Below are 22,926 nucleotides of genomic sequence, written 5' to 3'. Positions count from 1 at the left end.
ATATTTAGGGTTAGTGCGATCTGAAATGCATGCAGCAGCGCAAATGCTAATGTTTTGATTATTTTTATGATGGGTGTTGGGTAGTGGATACTATGTTGCTGGGTTCACTATTATCTCCACCATATATGGCAGCTTTGTGGATGATTTTTTTTTTTTTTTTTGGATACATTAGGTATATATCTTGGTATGTTGTGCGATCGGTCAGTTAATTCCCAAGTTTTAATCTATGCCTGTGGGTTTTGCGCAAAAGGGATCTTGATCTCATTTGATCGGTTAAGGTTACTATTTTTGGAATAAATTAAAATTTTAAGATGATCGATTAAACCAACTTTGTGGATGAAGTTGATTCATGTTAAACAAATGTTATGTTGTTTTGTCTCTTGTAGCCTGCCACCACCCATTCCCTAGTCCTGATCGAGATGGAGAAGATATGTAATGCATGTTATATGTTATCCACTTCTCTAATTTATTGTTACAAAGATAAATGAAAGTATGCATTTTTTATAAGAGACAGCTAGAGAAAGAGTTTATTTATTTATTTTGAAAAGGGATTTTAGAATTCTATAATATTAACTACTACTTGTTGGATCTCTTTTAATTTTTTGATATATAGGTGATGAAAGATTGGGTAGCAGATCAGACATACCTAATATAATTAGCCCAATAGGCCTACATATCCAACAAATATTCAAGAACCTGATTGTATGGTCCAAACCCGAAAGTCCAAGTCTATTAGTCATGCATTACAAATCATTAATGAAATTTATGCACCATAAAATTATTAAACCATGATTTGTGTTTACCAGAATTGGTTTGTGTTTCAAATGATGCTTCATCTAGCTATGGAGAATTCTGATGAGGACTTTGAGGAAGATGCAGAAACTGCAAGCATACCCATGCATAAAAGATCAAACAACAAGACATTATGAGACATTAGACAGAGATTGATTTCTTTCTTATCCCTTTATTATTCTGAGTATGTTGGGTAAGTTTCAATCCCTGCTCTGAGTCTGAGTCCACAGAAACAAGCTAAGATTGTTGTGTGTTAGGGGACGACACCGTGGTTATGAACCTGTATTGTACGTAGGGGCGAATTTGCTCCTATAGCGCAGCTGTGGCTATTCCATGGCACAATATTCTTTTATTTTCACAATATCAGCCATATTTCTCCAACAGGTAACTCAGTGGCAAATGATTTGGCTTCATAAGAGAAGTTGCATTGTTTCTTCTATATAGTGCAGCTTCAATTCTTTCATCATATCTATGGCTAAAACTTGAGAGCTACAAATATGCTGCATGAAACAACAAGAGCATGAAATTTCTTACATAGTATTAAACAGAAAACTTCATTGAATCAAAAGAGAGCATTTTTTAAAAGAGGGTGAGAATAAACCTTAGCAAGTCTATGTTGTCAATTTCGAACAAACATTTGACTTGCCCAATTTAATTCTAAGTTTTCAATATGTAAATCATTTGATCTGAAATTAAAGAAATATAATCATTATATTGGCATGTTACAATAATGTTACATATATAGAGCAGCTACTCCAGATCAACAGGTGTGAAATATAGCCCTCATCTTATCAATACAAAAACTTCAAAGGATAAATAATTCAACATCATAATAATTTTGATTACAATTAATTTGAAGATCAGAGATAGATTTTGATATAGAGTATGGTAGGGACATACAATGCTAGCTGGAGATAAAAGAACAATTACATGTTGAGACAGAATGTGAAAATAAAATATACACTATGAATTGAAATTGTGGACACTCAGTTAGAAAACATGAATGCAAAGTTACGTTACCGCATTATGAAAAAAAAAAAAAAGTGGTGTTTAAAGTGAGTAATTTAGGGTATTGAATTGATAGCAACGTATAGTATACCTCGTTGTATCATGTATTATTAATACGGATACTAACAGTATTTGATATAAATGATTTTTGTACATGAAGGTCATGGATTCGATTCTTGCAAACACCCTTTCGTTGAGCCCGTTGTAAAGATTTTTTTTTTTTTACTGCGATTTACCTCTATTGTGTGCGTTGTGAATTATTATACAGGAACATGGTTTATCGAGTGCACACCCTTAGGTAGTAGTTGTGTGTTTCCCTTGTCACCCAAAAAAAAAAGTTTGTAAATCATTGCCCTTGGGACAAGAAATTTCGTCTTTTGTGTGCAAAGTTTGTAAATCATTTATCTGAAAAGGGGTGACCGAATGAGTAGAGCGTGATTCTCTTACATGAAGGTCTCAAGTTCGATCATTGCCAACACTTTTTCAGTTAAGCCTGTTGTAAATAATTTTTCTAGTGCGATTTACCTTTCTTGTATGGTTAGCGGACTATTAAACAAAATTAACATTTAGTCAATAAGCCCCTTGAGTACTAATTGTAAATCATAGGGCCTGAAAGAAATATAATCATTGATATGATACGTATTTAGAACATCCACTCCAGACAGGGGTGAAGTATTGTTTTGCTCATGTCAACATGTTCTTAACATACAAAATTTCAAAGGTGAAATAATCCATTCGACATGATAATAATTATGACCACAATTAAATTGAAGATCATGGATAAGATTTTCATAAAGAGTATGGTAGGGACATACAACGTAGGAGATAATGAAGAATCACATGTTGAGAGACAAAATATGAAAAGACTATGTATAATATGAACTGAAATTGTTGACAAATATGAATGCCTGCTAGGTTACAGCATTAGGAAACAGCATATGAGTGGTGTTTAAAGAGACGACGCAAAGTGCTGGTCAGATTAATTTTTCTATACGAAAGACGGTTCGAACTCTCGACTTCTCTTAAAGGACGAGAGTGCACAGCTACTCACACAAAGATAAAATAGTCACCTCAAAATGACGATCATACAGTTTGTTCCATACTTTCTCAACCTTTTTCAGCCTAAAGAATCACTGTCCCACCACGGGGGTTCGATTTTGTGATCACCAATTTGAAATGGTAATAGGGGTGCCATCACACTACATAGCAGTTGGCGAATACTTAGTCTCGATCTCCGCCTAAAAGGATCCAATGAAAGAAAAACAGTCACCCCGTCTAAAACGAAGATCATACAATAAATTCTTAGTCTCTCTTAAACTTTGTCAACTCGACGAATTCTTGGTTTGACTCTCATATATGTTTCTCATTTGGTCGTGTTTTGATGGGTCACCTTTCCCCAAATTATGTGCAAGATCTGCGGCAGCAGGCAGGTGTAATGTAACAAATGTATGGCCCGCTTAAGGTTTACACCTTTGTCAATGAAGACAATTATTTGAGGTGATGAGGTTGTATCATTTTGTCGTCGAGTAAATCACGGAAGAATTTTTTGACAAAATCATTTTTACCTTAATATGGTCGGACTTCCCCTTTTTTACCAAGAAATATGGACCTCAAATTATATAAATTGTTTTTAATTAGCAGTTATTGCAGTTGAGAAAGGCATGGCTTGTGCTCAAAGTAGAGTTCAAACCACTTTTTTAAAATCTTATTTTCAAATCGGTGTTCAAAGTAGAGTTCAAACCACTTTTTTAAAAATCTTATTTTCAAATGGTTAGTGTATACACGTTAATTTGTCCAATATTGTAAAAGGCGCTAGGTGCGCGTTCTGGGGCGCCCAATCGATTTAGTAATCTGAGTATATTGTCTCTATTTTTTTTTCAACTCAGGATTAAGAGTTGTTAGATTGTTATAATCTCCCAAATTAGTCAACTGCATATGTTAGATGGTTAGTTGAATACATGGCTGAAGAAATATAGGAGAGAAGTAGCTGAGTAGGCAAAAAAAAAAAAAATCGCTCGACGCACTAACTCAGTCGAGTTAGGCACTCAACTCGGTTGAGTCCACGCCTAGGGTGCCTAGTCGGCCGATTAATCTGTCAGTCGACTAGAAGTCGCCTAGAAGTCTAGCGATGCCTAGACTGATTTTTACAACACTGAATTTGTCTACACGTACTAGTTAATTATCAAATGATTAAAGAATTTTATAACATGATTAGTCCACTTATCAACTGTCTCAAATTGTTGGGTTAATGTACACATTATTTTGTGTATACATATTTTTTAATGCCATAAAATAGACAAAGACTTTCTACTTAACTCTCCTTATTTATTTATTGTAATTGTACTGAGAATTTTAATTATTTTTAAATTTTTTTTTTGAATCATAGGGAGGGGAAGAACTCAAAAGAATTATTGTTATGAATATTGGATGACAATTTTTTAATTAATCATTTTGTTATATAAACCTAACCAAAACCAAACATTTCAATTAGGTTTTGATTTTACCTTAAAGCCAAATTAAAATATTAAATTTAATTTTGATTTGACCCTCAATTCTAACTTCACCCCATATATAGTACACCTCTATATAAGGCTATTGGGAACTAAATATTTTTGGTATTGACACTAGCAAGAAGATTGAAAATCTAGGTTTTGGTCTAAACTTGATAATTGGTAGCCTCTCGTTGCCGTGATCGTAACGTGTTGCACCCACATCATTTTGTTTAATTTTAATCAAAACTAAATCAATCTAGTTTTTATTTTGGTATTTTGTAGTGCACAATTTTCTCTCTCATTTTTTTTTTTTTTGATATTTACATGTCAGAAGGTGGGATTTGAACCCACGCCCTTTTACAAGGACCAGAACTTGAGTCTGGCGCCTTAGACCACTCGGCCATCCTGAAAATATATTTTATTTTTAAATATACATAATATTAATATTACCAATTCAATATATTTTTTGAATTTTAAAAATTTTAACTGAAGAAATCGATAACTGAATTTTTTTTCAAAAGGTAAAACTGTTAATCGAACTAATGTACTTCAATTACCAACTGAATGAATTTGGTTAATTGATCGAAATTAAATCGCACAGTCATAGCCCCAACTACAAATTAAATGTCTGGACTACAACAAAAACTATTCTCGTCATTGAAGGTTGCAAATTTATGTTTCTAAATTAATAACATTTTATGGTGTATATTTCTAGAATTTTAAATTGTAAATCGCTTTCGATGTAAACTGTTTCAAGTTTCTCCTGAATCAACAGGTCAAATATAAAAAGTTAAAAACAAACCATGTTAATGTCTAACTACATCTAATAAGTCTGAAAATACCTTTTGAAAAGAAAATGAGAGGGTTTTAATGGTTGCAATCATACTTTGCTGCAGAGACGATATGGCATGATTTGCGGTGCTTAAGACGTCCACATCGGATTCGTTATTGTTATTTTTTTCTTTTTGTGTGTGTAGGCCATGGTACTTATTTATTTATAAGTTAAGTTTAAGCTCAGCTGCGCTCAATTGGTTCTAATTGAGCTCAAGCTAGCTTGAACCATGTGTGTGTATGTATGGGTCAGACTTGGGAGTGATTTTACGAGGCATAGGTCAAAAAGTTTTAAGCTTTAGCTTAGTTCTATTAATTAACGAGTTGGTTGAAGCTCAGCTCAAATTTCAATTTAACCAAACTTCAATTAAGTTTTTACTGAACGGCTCGTGAGTTGCTGGCAAGTGGCTAGACTCGATTATACCCTTACTTTCTTTCTCATCATTCTTGTTGATATATTTCATAGTTCAGTAAAAAGAATAAGTGTCAATCGTATGTACGTCCAACCTTAATTCTTAAAACGATAAGTGGCTATTATATTAAAAGGTGTTGTCGAGGGATTTGAGTTTAAACTTGAGTTTGGGAACTCATATCTACATATAAATTGTTGGAAAAATTAGCAATAAAATGGCATTTTAAGTGGCCATTTTATGGTATAAATATATGTAAGGTCCACATCCGATTTGGGTCGGGTCAAAGTGGATTCGGATTCTTCGTAGTAAGACGAAGAGATCGATATATTATACGCTCAAAATGGATAATGGGTGAATGAGAAATTGGTTCTCAAAGTAGACCCATTTGAGATGGAATTTTAAGTGAGGAAAAGCTTATTAGCTTTGTCCCACATTGGTTGGGAATGAAGATTTGCCCCACTATAAATACAAGAGCCTTTTTAAGGCTAATTGACTTGTATGGCATAGAGGCTCTCTCTCGTGCGCAGGGGGTGCAAATCAAATCCCAAAATGCCTTCGAAAAGGCTTGAACTTGTGTGCGTCGGCACCTGCGGGCACGAATGTCGTTTGGAAAAGTGGTTGGCCTTGCTAGTTCGAAGCTCAGCTTCCGAACGAGTTTTCCATCTCAGACCACATTGGCCAGCTCAATGTCTCGAAGCTCAGCGGAGTCGATCTCTCGAAGGCCGTTCGCGTCCGATGTCTCGAAGCTTGCACTTCTCGATGTCTCGCTGCCGGCATGATCTCTCGAAGGCCGTTCGCGTCCGATGTCTCGAAGCTTGCACTTCTCGATGTCTCGAGTCGATCTCTCGAAGGCCGTTCGCGTCCGCTGCCGGCATGATGTCTCGAAGCTTGCACTTCTCGATGTCTCGATGGCCGTTCGCGTCCGATGTCTCGCTGCCGGCATGATGTCTCGAAGCTTGCACTTCTCGATGTCTCGATGGTTCATAGTTCAGCGGAGTCGATCTCTCGAAGGTCGCGCGCGTCCGATGTCTCGCTGCCGCGAGACGTCGAGAAGGCATGATGTCTCGAAGCTTGCACTTCTCGACGTCTCGCGGCACGGCGATGTCTCGATGGTTCATAGTTTGGACCATGTCTCGCACTACGACTCCAGTAACCTCTCGAACGCGACGTTTCACCTACTGTGTAACCTCTCGAACGCGACGTTTCACCTACTGTGTAACCTCTCGAACGCGACGTTTCACCTACTGTGTAACCTCTCGAACGCAACGTTTCACCTACTGTGTCCGTTCAGAAATGACTCTTGATATTACGGAATTAATTTGATTAATTCCAATCATTTTTTTCAGAGTTATTTCATGAATAATGGGACTTGGTAGTGGGTGTGGTTAGTGGCAGAATTAAATTTCTGCTAAGTGGGAGGAGGTTACGAAATGGATTATCAATGCCATGATTAATGCTATGATCCATTTCCTCCACTATATATTCGTTGTGAGCAGCAGGTTTGGAACACACCAAGAACACACGGCATACACTGCTTTCTCCTCAAAACTCTGCTCACATTTCCTTCTAGCCACCTGCGTTGAACCCACATTCCTAGTTCGCCGGATCCAAGTTCGTGTGCTCGAACGATTGGATCGTAGTACGTTTTATCCTGGGAAACCTAGACCGCAACGCTCCAGCACCCTGGGAGGCGGTAAATAAGGTTTTAAGGAGAGTGGCAACACGACTCGTGCTTCCAACCACCTGAGTTCGTCCGGATTTCATCCTCAACCGTAGTTCAGGTTTTCAACCTTTTGTAGGTTGTTTTGTAGCCTGTAATATTATCCTTCGTGGATAATTTTCTGTTGTATTTCCATTTTTCCTTGTATTTTCAAGATCACCCTGTAACATAAATAGGGCTAGCGATACCTCCAACATATAAAGAATATTATGAAGATCTATATTTGACTTTATCCAAATTAAATATATGCCTCTTATGTTCGTTTTTAACATGAAAATGTTTATCCGTCTTTAAAAATATTATTTATATGATTGATTATTATTCTGAAATAATATTCCATTTTCAAAATTGATTAATTTGGACTCATTTCTTCATGTTGCTTATGCTTTCTTGGTCATGCAAAATTATAGAAATTAAAATGAAAAAATTGTAATTCATACCCTCACAAATATGTCAATTATCAATGTTACCTTTGAATTATTAGTGATGTAAATATTATCCTTAATTTTTAAAACGATACATATATTGCTATCATGTCAGATGAGATTTATAGCATGTATGTATAACATATTTCTCTAATGAATTAATCACGAACAAATTATACTTAAAAACAAATTAAAAAAAAAAAGAAAAAAAAAACAAAACAAAGTTGTGCTCGACATGAAATCTAGGAATTTTTGCTATTCCTCATAGCTATATATCACAACTTATACTCCCAAAATATGTGTTTGCATGTGCCAAAACAATTATACATTGATGTGCTATATTTTTGTTAGACAAAAATACCCTTATCGTAAAAACTTTTGATTAGGGCTGTTAGCCAACAGAGCTTTCGACAAACTACTCGTGTTCGAGCTCGGTAAGCGTTCGTTTATGTTCGTTTGTTAAGGTAAACGAACATTAACAAACAAAATTTAGAGCTCGGTTAATAAACGAACAGAGTCTAAACAGTGTCAAACTTGTTTGCTAAGAATTCGCGAACAAGCTCGTTTGTGTTCATTTAGTAATGTTCGCGAACAAGCTCGTTTAGTGTTCGTTTAATAATGTTTACGAACATGTTTACAAATATATATAATTGTTCGTGAACGTAGATTATTTATTGTTCACGAACAAATTGTGTTCATGAACGTGCATGTGTTTGGTTATTAAGTGTTCACGAACGTAAATGAACATGTTTGTGAACGTGTTTGTTAATGTTTGCGAACACGTTCGTGAACGTGTTCGTTAACGTTAACGAACATGTTCGTGAACGTGTTCGCGAACGTTAACGAACACTAACGAACGCTTAACAAACGAACACGAACAGGATTTTCAAAAATTTTAACAAACGAACACGAACACGAACACTCCAAAATCCTTAACAAACGAACACGAACAGCCTCCGTTCGTTTATGTTCGGTTCGTTAACAGCCCTACTTTTGATAAAGACAATTAAATATTACTATAATTAATGTTTTCAAAAAAATATTACTATAATTAATGATTATTTTCAATCCATAATTATTAGCTCTTGTATTTGTATAATTGTATATTACTCTTTTGCTTCTATTATAAATACGGTAATAATTTAATTTCTTTCCATTATTATTACTCGGTTAAAAAATAACTAGTATCTCTCCATAGTTGTGTTTACACATACGTACCACCAAAAATGCAAAATCATTGGAGCATATTCACACTATAACGAGGGTAAAAGAGTCATTTCCAATCGTGAAGGTTTTCCTTTTTAAACTCCTCCATTGTCGTCATCTACTCCACCACCCCAAAACCATTATTCTCTCTAAACTCTGAACTCTAAACTCTAAAGTCACCATGAAAACTTACGTCATCGCCGCCTTTCTCCTCGTCACGGCGGTTCTCCATTTCCGGCCACCCTCCGCCGCCGCGCTCCTCGACCCATACTCCGCCTCCTTCGTGGCATCTCCGACCGCCACGGAGGACACCGAGTTCATCCGCAACAGCTGTCAAACCACGATGTACCCGCAGTTGTGCTACGCGTCGCTCTCCGGCTACGCCAGCGCCGTGCAGCAGGACACGGGGCGGCTGGCGCGGGTGGCCATCGGCGTGAGCCTCAAGAAAGCCAAGCGCATGGCGGCTTACGTGAACAACCTCTCGCGCCAAGCCGACTACGGCGCCGACCACCGCGCCGCCACCGCCCTCCACGACTGCTTCTCCACGCTCGGCGACTCCGTCGACCAGATGCGCGACTCGCTGCAGCAGATGAAGCAGCTCGGCTCCGGCGCCGGCGCCGGAGCCGCCGGCTCGGCTGAGGAGCTGAGGTTCCAGCTCAGCAACGTGCAGACGTGGATGAGCGCCGCCGAGACTAATGAGGACACGTGTGTTGATGGGTTCGATGACGTGGCGGAAGGGCCCCTCAAGTCCGACGTGTACGATGGGATTGTGAAGGTTAAGCAGGTGACTAGCAATGCGTTGGCTTTGGTTAATGCTTTTGCTAATAAGATTGCTATCCCATGATGACTCATAATTATGTGTGTTTTAGTTAACTAATGACATTTTGGTTGTGAGAAAGTTAGGTTAATTAGTTAGGTCCATGTGCTTCCTCAAAGTGAAGTTGAGAAACATCATGGGATGTAATTTACAATTTGTGTGTAAGTTTGACTACTTTTAAAAAGATTGAAGTTAAATTATATATATATTTTTTATTTCAACCATAAAATTTTAATGTTAAATTGGACTAGACGTTCGAGAGTGAAAAGTTTGATTGACTAGTTAGAAACTTAGGTATCACGATAGTGGTTGTTTTATATGGATGGTTGGTTTACCGGACAGGCGATAGTTATTATGCTGGTCACCCATTGATGAATTTTCTTATAATCAATTGTTTATAATTAAAGAAATTATAGGTAGTTGAATTTGATGTTGTTCATCTAACTTTGACTATTTTTAAAGGAGAGATAGAGTTCAATATTATCTTTTTAAAGAAAAATCTCAAACACAAAATTTTAATGCTAATATTGAGATTTTAGTTGAGGTTTTGATAGTGCAAATTAGATCAAGACTAGGGTTTGAGTTTATACTAAGTAATTAATGAGAAGGTAAAGAGTATGTTAGACATTGTATAGTGTGATTTTAATGAAATCATATTGTTGACAACTAGCTATGGCTTATGTCATGTTACACGAAACAAGATGTCGGTTTTACATATTATTATTAACTAACACAAATTAAAGGAAACTTGAATCACGAGAAACCTAACCTCGTAATAGTAGAAACTTTGGGATCGTCTGAATATCTCTCGCCATAGCGGTTGGAATTGCCTATTGGGATGGTAAACCTGCAAGATAACGTTAGTATTTTGTCTACCACTTTGCAACTAGCCTCTGTCGGAGACTAGGAAGCTATTGTCGAGCAATCGGGCAGTGCAACGTGAATTTTATATTAAGAGCAAGCCCAATTTTCTTTATATCATTATAAAAGCAAAGAAATACGTAAGTTTTGATTTTTTAAATTATTAAGGATACATAGGCATCTTAATGTTTTTCAATATATATTAAGAGAAAATCTAATTTAGAAATATTTAAAAGTGCATGCGAGTATATATATATATATATATATATATATATAGAAGCATTTCTATAACAAAAGGTGGAAGTAGTTTAATTTGAAAGAACTTTATATTAATTATTAATCATAAGGTTAATGGTTCAAAACTTCAAATCCCATTTCAAAAATATATATTTTATAAATATTTTATATAAAAATAAAAATAGTTTGGGCCTAGCTCGGGGTAGGCCGGTACAGGACTGATCCAGGTCGATCCCGATCAGTGCTAACCTAGGCCCGACCTAGAATTTGGCCACATCTAGTTAGACTAATTATGGCCTATGATATGTTGCACTGAAATAAGTTGTCGACTTACGTATTTTTAAACAAGTTAGACTTATTATTATAGCACATTAGTTATAACTAAAGAAGTCATAGGTAGTTGAATTTTATGTTGTGATCATTTTCTAAAAATGCATATAACAATGTAGTCTTACTCTGAATTTGAACTTGTATTTACCCTATAGAGATTTCTATTTATTTGTTTCTTCTTGTAAGCATTGGCATTGAATATTAATGGGCCACATGTAATTATGTCATAGCTAAAGACTTGTTCTATCTAGCAATTATATTTAGGGTAAGACCGGCCAGCTCATGATTAAAGTCCAAATATTTGTTGGTTTTTTGCTTTTGGAAAATTTGCAAAGATCGACGGCCTGCTTGGATTACTCCGGGGTTGTTTGGTTATTGGCTTATAAGTCAAATTTTAGCTTATTTGACCAAGTTTAGCTTTTTGACCAACTAATAAGCTATTTTGAAGTGTTTGTTAAATGACTTATTTGCCTTGACTTATTGGGTCAATAAGCTGAAAATTGAAAAGCTAATAAATGTAGCTTTTTGTACCAGCTGGTTGGGAACAATAGGTATATTGACTATTTTATCCTTTGAAATCAATGGGATTTACTTTTAAATGGGTGGTGTGTTTATTATTTTATAATAATAATAATAATAATACCCTTAAATGTCATTTTACATTCAATCAGCTACTAGTAAACAACTAATTTACCAAACAGTTTTTTATAACCAGCTAATACAACCAGCTGGTCAAACCAGTTAACGCAATCAACCATCAACTACTAGCTAAACCAACCAGCTATCAGCCGTTTGCCAAACACCCCATAATATTTTTATTTTTGATTCTCAATTCCATTTTCCTTTTACTTTTTTTTTTCTTTTTCATTTTATAAAATAAGTGTAAAATAAACCATTGAATTTATTAATTTTGTGTAATTGAGTCCCAATATTTAAGATTGAAATATTTGTAATTCAAATTTTATTGGAAAATATTAGAAAAAATGTCCTAATTGCACATATTTTGTTTTACTAATAGTTCAATTGTATATGTTTTAATTCAATAACTCAATTGCATAAAAACAATAAGTTTAGTAGCGTATTTAACAATATCTTCCTCAACAAAATACTAAATCAAAAGGATAATAAACAAGAAACATGCTACCCCACGAAGCATTAAGTATATGAGCCAACAATTTATTATAGTATTTACTAGAGTGGGGTGAAAGCAGATTAAAACAAATGAGGTATTTTAGAAAATAAAAAATGAAATACTCAGTGATTGAATCATAACTATTGTTGATTAGGGACAAAAAATTTAAACACATTAAAATACAATAAAAAATTCATAAAAAATTTGAAACACATTATAAACTGCACATCTCACTATTAATATAAAAAACAAAACAAATTCACAAACTGAAAATTGTTTGCTGTCTCTCACTTGTTATTTGTGTGCCCAAGTAATCCCACAATATCTTTTAGTATGGGGTTACTTGCTAAAACTTTCTATGGTTGTATGATATTTATATGCCTATTATCATGCCCTTTCATGCTTTGCTGTAGAGCTCACTGACATCCCTCCTGAAACTCTTCTTCGCCTAATTCCTAAACATGTTCGGAGGCAGAACTTATTCATGCCTTGCTCTCCTATTCACAATTTGGAATTTCATTTCTTCTGTTTGCTTCAGTTGTCTCGGTTGGGCGTGCACCAACTGTAAAATGTCCTATAATCTAAGAGGTGTTTGAAATCAAATCTGTCAGGAAACTTTGAACCGGACAGCTAATGAGCGCATCTATTATGTTCAATTTGGATGTGCAGAGTATCGATAGTGCTATCACTCACCAACCTTTCACGAGCACACCAGGGAGAGCCTAAATGGTAGAGCAAAACAAAGAGAAGTTGATTTTGTTTTCAGATCGACAATCACGATGATGGTGGTGAGGATGTGGAGGGAGGAGAATAACGATTTGCTCTGTGTTTGAATGAGTCAACAATGAAACAAGTCATCAAATTATTTTTATTTAAATTCCATGCCAGCATTATGGAAGGGCGTTATTTGATGAAATCCTGAAGAAAATGCTTAACGAGCATAATTTTAAAAGTAAATGTGCGGAATTATTAGATTTTATTTTAGATCAAGGGATTAATTGAGCACTTACATACAAGTGGTAAATGAAACCTATTTAACACTTTCTGCATAAAATATATTCAACAAGGTTATAAATTTTTACATATTGGTTCAGTACAAATAGCTTTATAACCATTAACTATTGAAGGATTTAAATACTAAGTATACATGTAGCCCTAAGAGACTACAGATGCCATAAGTATTGGTATACAGTCCCAAGAGCCCAACCAAAGGAAGGAAAAGAAATAGAAAAAATAATCCAATGTGAAGATGGATTAGTAGAAGTTAGGTTCCAAACATACAAACCATCTAGGAATTCCATAGCTGATGCTTATTATAATAGGCCAGAAGTGTCTTCACCACCGTACCATCCTCTAAAAACCATATATGAACTATTACCTAAAGCAGAAACTTCAAAAACCAAATCCTTATAAAAAAACATATGACCAAGAAACCAAACCAAGTAGTAATTAATGGTTTACAAAGAGAATGAATTTTCGTCCATCTTTATGAAGATAGTGAATTTACAATAAATGTTTTGGAAAAAGAACTTATTTTGTACAAAGAAATTTTGAGAAAAGATTTTAGATTACCCTTTACTAATCTTAATGCTAACTGAAGGCTAGAATTTAAGCAAATATAGTTAAGTTTATGCTAGATATTTAATAATTAAATACCATTAGTTGTCATGTTGAAAATATAATCTCTTGGAAGAAGAGAAGAAGAAAATATGATCTCATCAGTTTGAAAAATCGATGTTAATAAAGAATTGAGAGCTTCACCCTTGAAAACCAATCAAAACATATGATTTCGGTGGTTTGTTACTGAAAAACAAATTAAAAGGGCAAACGCTATTTAAAAAACAAGCAAACAAACAAATTGCACACTGAAATTATGAAACTTAAAAATTAATAAAGAAAAATACCCAACTACTAAAAGTGTGAAAATTAAAAAATCTTTCCTTAGCTTCAAATACATATAAAGTAAGATACAAAATTAAATAGTGGTTGATGTGGTTAATACGGTTGTTCCCACAAATACGTATAAATAATAGATTGGATCGTATATGGACTCTTGGATCGTCGATTTGCTTTTTGATTTAAGTTACTCTAAAAAAACAAAAACAACAATGGGTAAGAGGATTCTGAGCTTGATATAGATGTGTGGAAAATATCAAAACTCACTTTCTCTAACATTTAATGCAGTATTTATAGGAGAATAAAGGGGACACATGCCGAGACCTCGGCATGCACACCACATGTGGCCCATGCACAAGGAATAAGGCTCAACTTTCAAAATGGAGAAGATCGGGTGGTTCGTCTCGACCTAAGATGGTTGGGACGAACCAGAAGGTGGAAAAATGTTGTTGCTGCTGTATAAACCCCTTGCTCGATCCTCTATCCTAGATTGGATCAGTTTGCTTTAAGGTCAGTAAATGGTCGGAATTAATTTCTCTCGACAATACGTCTGGATACCGAGCAAACATGTGATACGTACAGTTAAAAAAAGGCCGGAGAATATTTCCTATCAGCAGTTAAGTACTCAATCGATCATCAAACACACGCAAAGATCAAACTCAGAAAGTGCAAAGCTATGGAAGAGGGGCATGATTTCCGGGGAAATAAGAGCATTAAATTGTCCTCTTACGACACAGCAGTCCGCATGACAGTGTGCGACATTGACTTGTCCGCACGCAATCTACGCCACGCATCAAACGTATAGTAGCAGACAATGAACAAAGACACTAATTGAGTAAAACAACGAAAGGCATAAAACCTATGAGACCATGAGCTATATATCTATCTATCTTGCTATATATCTCTGGCCCGCAAATCATATGCCCATCCCCACATATCATTTTATTTATTATACATGTCTGTTTATAGCTATACAACATTTGAGCAATGCTTGGTCAAAGTTGGAATCAAAATCAGAAATAGAATTAAATATGTAATTGTTGGTTTTGGATTTAGGGATACTAGGATTTGGTACCTATGGTTAGGTTATTTATATTATATAAGGAATGCCAAGATTTAATGGTGATTGTAAGTATACAAATATCGCGAATTTTAGAAGAGTTGATATTATTGTCAAGAGAGATTGTTTGTTTTGCATTCACTAAGAGGAGACAAGCTAGTCTAGTATGATTAGTCTAGTTCACTTCCCACAATACTACTATAGTTGACACTTTTTCTTGATATATGTTACATATGTTTGAAGTTTTCGTACTTTGACTATTCTCTTGTGGGCCAAATCATCAAGGCAGTGAGCTTTCTTCGTATGATAGAATATCTAATAATATTTGGGACTTTGAATTATTAAGTTTATCTAAATATATTATAACATGTTAACATCAACCATAATACTTAAAAAAAATATATTTTAGTAGCAGTGTGAAAACAAATAGAAACTCGAATCAAAATAAATAAAATACTTATAAGTTAGACAAATAAGCAAGGTAATGTCCTCGGTGCTTAACGTAGTTAATTCATCATCTGACTTAAAATTTATGACAGGAGCGGAATGTATGTGTTCGAATTCCACTGAAAACGACTAAAATTTGAGGTATATAAAGGTTCAAATTTCACTAAAAACGATTAAAATTTGACCAGTGAATTAATTACGTGAAAAGGGTTTATCTCTAGCAAATGGTACTAGAATTTGCCCATCACTTATTAATTGATTCAAACATTGCTGTTAATGGTAAAATTAAAAATTCTATTTGGCGTTTAAATGGGAATTATAAGAAGCTTCGAAATAGAAAATTTGAGACAGAAAAGACTAGAGTGGGGTCCACATAGAATACCAATTCCAATTGTCCAAAGCTTGGTCAAAGAAAAAGGCTGAGGAATGTGGAGGCAAAGGCAAAGGGGTGATGATGGAGAAAGCAGAGCAAGAACTGGAGAGGAGAAGCAAGTTCTTGAACAGCTTGATTCTGAGGAAGAAGGCCGTGGATCAGAATCAGCATGATCAGCGCTTCAAAAATGTCCGGGTCAGGGCTTCCGACATGCCGCCGCCTCTTCAGAGCAGGGCGTTTAGGTGCGCCAAGGAAAATCTAGACGCCATGCCTTCTGGGAAGCTTGACAGCAAACGCCTCGCTCTTGCCCTCAAGAAGGTCCCTCTCTCTGCTTTTTCTATTCTTTTCATTATCTTTGCCCTCATTTTGTTGCCTTTTCTTGGAATTGGTTTCTGGGTTTCTTGAATCCACCTGCCTTGTTTACAAAGATTCAATCTTTCTGCCGCATAAGCAGCTCAATTGGTCACATTGTAAAATTTGGTAAAGTTTGAGAAGAAAGACTAGGATCGACTCTCACCGGCATTACTCTGGGAGCAACCTCTCAAAGTGAGGGTTGCTCCTTGTGAGCAGTAAGCAAATATATATATCTAACTTCTGTGTTCAATTGAGTTAACATGATTTACATATCTTTCTAGATGCTCTGTCGGGCTGTGGAAGCAACCTCTCAAAGTGAGGGGCTCTTTGTGCTTAGTAAACAAATGTGTGTAGCTGAGTTATCATGATTTACATCTTCTCATATGCTCTGTTGGGCCGGGGCTTGGGGCCCTTGGGTTGGGATTCAACCCTTTGGGAAGAAAGATTCAATCTTTCTCTCTTTCTTTCTTGCGTTTTGGTTCTGTGTATGGTTTAGTGTGATTCAAATAGGTCTAGTATAATTGCAGTATTAGTTAAACCTATTTTTTAGTATAATTTGTGGTCCAAGAATGTTGGTTGTCAGAGTTGTTTAGCAAAACCAGCCTTGTCTATTTCTTAACTATTTGACCACAACTATTTATTTTCTCAGTAAGATAAATTTGCAGCAGTTTTTGGTTATGAACTGCTCTGTTTGAGTTATAACCTTGAATGAGAAAATACAATAGCATATTGGCCTTGTTTGGCAATCAGCTGTTAGCGATTAGCAAATTGATTAGCGAATAACGGATTGGTATCAACGGGTATAAAAAGATGTATTTTTTGGTGATTATTACAGTTGAACCACACAAAACAAGAATTTAAGCTGGAAAACAAGTTTTTTTTGGTGATTATTGTTCATACTTGAATCTTTTTTCCTTGAAAGGATTAGTTGATTATGGGTCTCATATATCTAGTGGTCATTGCTGCAGTTAAGTTAGATTACTTAATGGACATATTGTATAGCAACAAAACCAACATTGTATGTAGTTTGGATGTTTTGTGAATTGACTATATCAGCAACTTAAGTAGTCTACTTTTCTTCATTGTCAAATGACCGTTCACCGTTGATGCTTTCTGTTGGATAAATTCAAATGTTGCAACTTTTGATATTTTAGAACTGACATTATATGATCATCGTAGGACACAGCTGCTCTATCTGTGTTCTTGGCCCCAAAATTTTATACCTAGGTCTATAGTTATTACTATTTCATTTCCTTTTTTCCTCGAGAATGATAATATAGTATTGCTTATATAAATGGTGGATTCGTGATTGAAGGCTTATTTGTAACTTAAACTATAGGTTTTGGCAACATACGTAGAACCTTGTTAATGAACTGAAATATCTGTTTTCTATATTTCACCTTCAACGGGTAAACTTGACCTATCAAATCCAGAATGTATATAACAATGGGATTTTTTTTTTTAACACAGAATAGTATCATTGTATTGAAATAAAAAAGAAGTACTACATCTAGAGATAGAGACATCCATAGATGTCTTAGAGACTAAGGATGGGATATTTAAAGATCATAGGATGCAGTATGCACATAGTGAATGATATGGCCCGCCATTTTCGAGTTCTTAGCCTCAACACTACCTATTCTTGTCATGAGCAATGATGCTAACTGGACTTTATCTCTAAATAATCTTTAATTGCGACAATGCAATCTAGAAAGCTATAATGATATTCTTACAGTAATTCTTTTTATAGACATTTTGTTTTTTTATCCATCAACTTCTTTCACAAAAGCTATGTCATGATGGCAGTATTGTGTTTCTTTTTCTTCTTCTTTTACTTCTGTCCTTTCTTCTTTTCTTATATCCCACCTGTTACAAATTTACTGAGATCTCGAAGTTCTGGTTTTATTATATGAAGGGTAATATGCCCTAGTTTGTATGTACCGTACCTTTCTATGTATTCAAATAAAATAAAATTATTTGTACATATCTGATTTATAGGTCTACCTGCTTTACCATCCCCATGTCCTCTGTGCATAACGTGAAATGTGAAATATCTTTACATATTCTTCATTTATTGTTGACTTCTTGTTAATATCGAGCCATTGTTCTTTGTTAAAGAGAGAATATATGGGTTTATAAGGTCATGAGTTAGACTAGCTAATTAATTAGATTCAGCCTTTCAGTATGGTTTGACCCATGTGCATTATAGCCAAGTTCAGTGGCCTTGCTGCGCTTTACATCTGACAATTCCTGACCCGCTTTAATTTTCATAACATGGCAATGACAGTTGTGTTGTTGGCTTGACAGGAATTTGACTCGACTTTTGGTCCAGCTTGGCATTGCATCGTGGGAACGAGCTTCGGTTCGTACGTCACACACTCCCACGGGGGATTTTTGTACTTTTCGATCGACAAGGTCTACATTCTTCTATTCAAGACTGCTGTAGAACCCTTAAATCATTGACAGAAGTACTAATTCCGAGCCTACACCCCTTGTAATTTTTGAGAACTTGTGTTGGGTGTGTTTTGAATTGTAAATCATCCAAAGGTGAAAGAACAGTGATTTCTGGGAATGCATACATTTTATCAACTTGAGAGTTCCTAGATAGATAGATAGCTTGCTGTATTAAACCACCATTGTTCTTGGAACATATTTTGCCCCATGGTTTCAGCAGTCCTATGAATTTGTGAAATTTATTACCACCTTTGGAGATTTAGTTTGTGAGGACAACTGTGAAATCCTAATGCTTGTTCTTTCTGTGTGGACATGTTGTAGATAAGTCATGAAATATGGTCAAATAGACAAATTCTCATCTTTCATCCTCTTTCTCCTATCTCTCTCTATTTAGGCCTTTAGGGTATGGTTCCAATGACAAATGATAGTCATTGATTTGGAAGATCCAATAGCTGAAAAATAAGGGAAAGAGGAAAAACTTGATGAAATTTTCTTAATTATAACAAAATTTTGATGTACTGCGCTATGGTTAACCACAGAGTTTAAAATTAATTGATGATGAATAGGTGAACATTAACCATTTAACGACATCCCTCCATAATAAGTCATAACGTTATGTCTCGAATCGAGTAGGACTAAATGCCTTATGTCTCAAATCGAGTAGGGCTAAACTCACTTGATATAGCCAACGCCCAACACAATGCCCCAAGTAAAAGTGCATATTAATCTCATCAAAATGTGCAAATTAGGGTGACATTTCTATAATAATGGAAACGCTATATAATGTATTTGTGGGTAACAAATAGTTCATACACGTGAGTGCACTATTATAGATCTTTTTGTACTGCTAATTATCCACGGCACCTGATACACATAAAAGGGAAGAATCAATTAGTGACCTTTTTAGGGGAGAGCTTGAAAGGAAAGGGAAGATGATTGAATGTAGATTAGTAGGAGAAAATCATGTATAATCATTACCTTGTATAGTTAGTATAATTTTAGTAGGTTAATTATTATATGTACTTTAATTTAGTATAAATAGATACATTGTATATGAGGATTGGAAACAGAGAAATATACTGTTATTCTAATCTTTTAGTTATTCTTCTTGGAGACCTCACAAATTGGAGTTTGACGTGAAAGATTTCCTATCCGGTATAGTCCAATCTAGGGCCGTAACAGCACCATCATCTGTTTTTAAATGCAGCTTTGTAATTATGGAAATGTCATTGTCTTTTTTAACTCAATGAATAAATGAGATTAATCCATACTTTTTACATGTGGCATTATTCTCATACCATCCCCCTATACTCCTATGAGACTAATTCAGATTCAACCCGTGTTGGCAAAGTTTGAGTATTACACTATTACCTAGTTCCTCCCATCTCTATCACACCATATATAACTTGCTCTTCAATTTCCTCCAACCATAATCTATCAACTCCTCTCCATTCCGGTCATCTAAAACCATAAAACAAAACCCACAAACTTATCAATTCCAACAAATTAATCAAAGGCAAAGCAAAAGGATAAGATGGTGAAGATTTGCGCAGCAAACGAGAGTGAAGAGGAGCAAAAACAAGGCACTTCTGAACAACAATTTGGACCCCCTCCAGAAGCCATGTTCTTGGTCTTGGCTTATCTTCCTTTATATGAACTTCTATGCATGAGCCAAGTTTGCAGGTCTCTGAGAGACGCTGTCAAAGGAGACATTCTTCCCTGGCTGAATATCGCCGTGGAGGCGCCGTTGCACTCGCGGCTTTCCGATGATATTCTGATGAAGATCACGGCCGTGGCGGATGGCCGCCTTGCAACTCTTGCACTGTTAAATTGCTTTAAGGTTACAGATGATGGGCTCCTACGAGTCATACAGAAAAATCCTCGTATTAGCAAGGTATGTACCATAAATTACTTTCACTTCATTCTCGGTTTTATCGAATTGTTCTTTTACCTCGATTCGGAATGATATCAAGTTATAACGGAAGATTAAGTTTAGAATTATCATCCGAGATATATATTGCTATAGTTTAAGATTAAATATGGAATTAACTTCCAACTAATAGGAGGATTGAGTTTAAAGAATTCACAAGCTAGTTATGTTTTTGGAAGAGAGATAAGGAATGGGTGGTGGGAATTTATTTTTTTTTAATTTTCTTTTATTGTACATTTTGGAGAAAATTAGTTGAGCTTCATTCGGTCTTTTCAGCAAACACTTAGGTAAACTGTATCTTGTGACTCTAACCAACAAATGGTCATCACGAGGAAGTGTCGCAAAAATCTCGGTGCCGATTATCTAGGCTAGGCGCTAGCCGGCAGTCTAGCGTATCACCATAATCAATGGTCTAGGTGGTTGGCCGGCTAGGTGACCGACTAGGCCTCACCGACTAGGCGGTCGTCTAGTCCACCGATTAGCTATTGTTTTCTTTTTTATTAAGTGGGGTATTTCACTCAAAATCACATCGTTTTGAGCGAAATAACACTAAATTATTCAAACATGATTTTTTAGGTTAATCTTGTAGTCTAGTGGCACCCGGTGTCCCGATTTACACTCCCACATAGATGATGGGGGTGGGTTCGACCACATGGATGATTGTAGTGGATTCGAGCCTCAGTGAGGCAACTGTTGACTCTTTGTACTTTAGGTTGAGAAAGTTGTAACAGAGTCAGTACTTAGTAGTACTAAAAAAAAAGTTAAATTTTTTTAAATTTTTTAAGACTTGATAATTATAAACTATTTAATATTTTAATAATTAATACTAAAATATTAAATATTAACTTTTTTAAATAAAAAAGGTTAAAAAAGTTAATATTTAATATTTTAGTATTAATTATTAAAATATTAAATTAAATAGTTTATAATTATCAAGTTTTAAAAAAATTTAAAAATTTTAAATAAATTTTTAAAAAATTAAAAAATACATGGGTGTCTATGCACCGATTAATCACCGTCTAAACGCCCCCGAGCGCCCAAGAAGGGCATATCGATTTTTTGAACAATGCCACGAGGTAAATTAGCTTAAGTTGTCCACAATTGACCAACTTGACTGGTTGTGCACCATTAATTATGTCACTTTACAGCCAGTCACCATTGGAAGTAATTAAAAATGACATTTTCTTGGCATCCAACAGCCTTCAAAAATTTCTCTCTTTATCTGCAGCTATACATACCAGGGTGCACGGGGATAACACCTGAGGGAGTCATCAAGGCAGTGCAGCTCCTCACAAACACTAACCACCACAGATTAAAAACCCTAAAGATCAGTGGCATCTACAATATCACCAAAGAACACCTCCAAACCCTCTGCAATCTCCTAGGAAAACCCCAAAACCATCACCACCACCAAAACCCCAAGAACTTCTACCACAATCGCAAACACATTTCAGCAATCAGACTCGAAGAAGATGATCCCTTCATCGACATAGATGAATGCCCAAAGTGCGGGGAAATTCGGGCAGTTTTCGACTGCCCCAGAGAGTCTTGCATTTGCAGGGGATGCATCATCTGCATTCGAAGGTGTGAGGAATGTGGGGTGTGTATGGTGGGTGAAGAAGATGAGCAATGTGAGGCGGCTTGTGCGGATGATTTGTGTTTGGGGTGTTGGCTTAGGCTTCCCAAATGTAGTTTTTGTAACAGGCCTTATTGTCATCAACATTCAAATCAGCAGTGTAGACTTCCAGGGTATGAGGGGTTTCTCTGCGTGATTTGTAATGATAACTTTGTGCAAAACTCATCTCGTTTGTTGAGCATAATATATATCAAATAAATAATTGTTTAGTATCACTTTTCACTTGAGTTTTTAGTGGATTATTGGGTGACAGACTGTGGACAATGATGCTAAATCGATCCTTTGTAGATTTTTCGGGACACCAAACACTAGTCTTTTCATCTAATTTTGGTCACATTAATTGTACCCTAACAAGTATAAATTTGAACGCCAAACCTAAGGGTCCTTCACGACCCTTGTCCTAGAGACTTGTGAGATGAGGTAAATTGCCGAGACTTGTGAGATAAGGAAATACATTCTGTACAGTTAACAATTTTTGTTTGATAGTTGCTGACACATAATATGATAGCTAT

The 22,926-nt window shown here is 35.6% G+C and overlaps 3 protein-coding genes and 1 non-coding gene across 4 annotated transcripts; 3 read left to right on the top strand and 1 right to left on the bottom strand.

Annotated features, from left to right (window-relative positions):
• Positions 1-4,617: 4,617 nt before the first annotated feature.
• On the bottom strand, positions 4,618-4,702 carry TRNAL-CAA. The gene has a single exon. It is a non-coding gene; the product is annotated as a tRNA-Leu (tRNA).
• Positions 4,703-9,023: 4,321 nt separating this feature from the next.
• On the top strand, positions 9,024-9,933 carry LOC116004954 (pectinesterase inhibitor 7). Its single transcript, XM_031245157.1, has one exon. The coding sequence runs from the start codon at positions 9,069-9,071 to the stop codon at positions 9,729-9,731; it is 663 nt and encodes a 220-aa protein (XP_031101017.1). The 5' UTR covers positions 9,024-9,068; the 3' UTR covers positions 9,732-9,933.
• Positions 9,934-16,085: 6,152 nt separating this feature from the next.
• On the top strand, positions 16,086-19,161 carry LOC116004286 (dynein light chain 1, cytoplasmic-like). The gene is made up of 2 exons (XM_031244263.1): positions 16,086-16,358; positions 18,702-19,161. Exons 1-2 carry the CDS (start codon positions 16,119-16,121, stop codon positions 18,855-18,857), a joined length of 396 nt encoding a protein of 131 aa, XP_031100123.1. The 5' UTR covers positions 16,086-16,118; the 3' UTR covers positions 18,858-19,161.
• A 1,011-nt stretch (positions 19,162-20,172) lies between these two features.
• LOC116004287 (F-box protein SKIP28) lies at positions 20,173-22,636 on the top strand. Its single transcript, XM_031244264.1, has 2 exons — positions 20,173-20,742; positions 22,007-22,636. Exons 1-2 carry the CDS (start codon positions 20,383-20,385, stop codon positions 22,610-22,612), a joined length of 966 nt encoding a protein of 321 aa, XP_031100124.1. The 5' UTR covers positions 20,173-20,382; the 3' UTR covers positions 22,613-22,636.
• Positions 22,637-22,926: the final 290 nt, after the last annotated feature.

Source organism: Ipomoea triloba, chromosome 14, assembly GCF_003576645.1.
Source record: "Ipomoea triloba cultivar NCNSP0323 chromosome 14, ASM357664v1".
NCBI lineage: Eukaryota > Viridiplantae > Streptophyta > Magnoliopsida > Solanales > Convolvulaceae > Ipomoea > Ipomoea triloba.
This window is presented reverse-complemented; position numbering and strand designations above follow the sequence as displayed.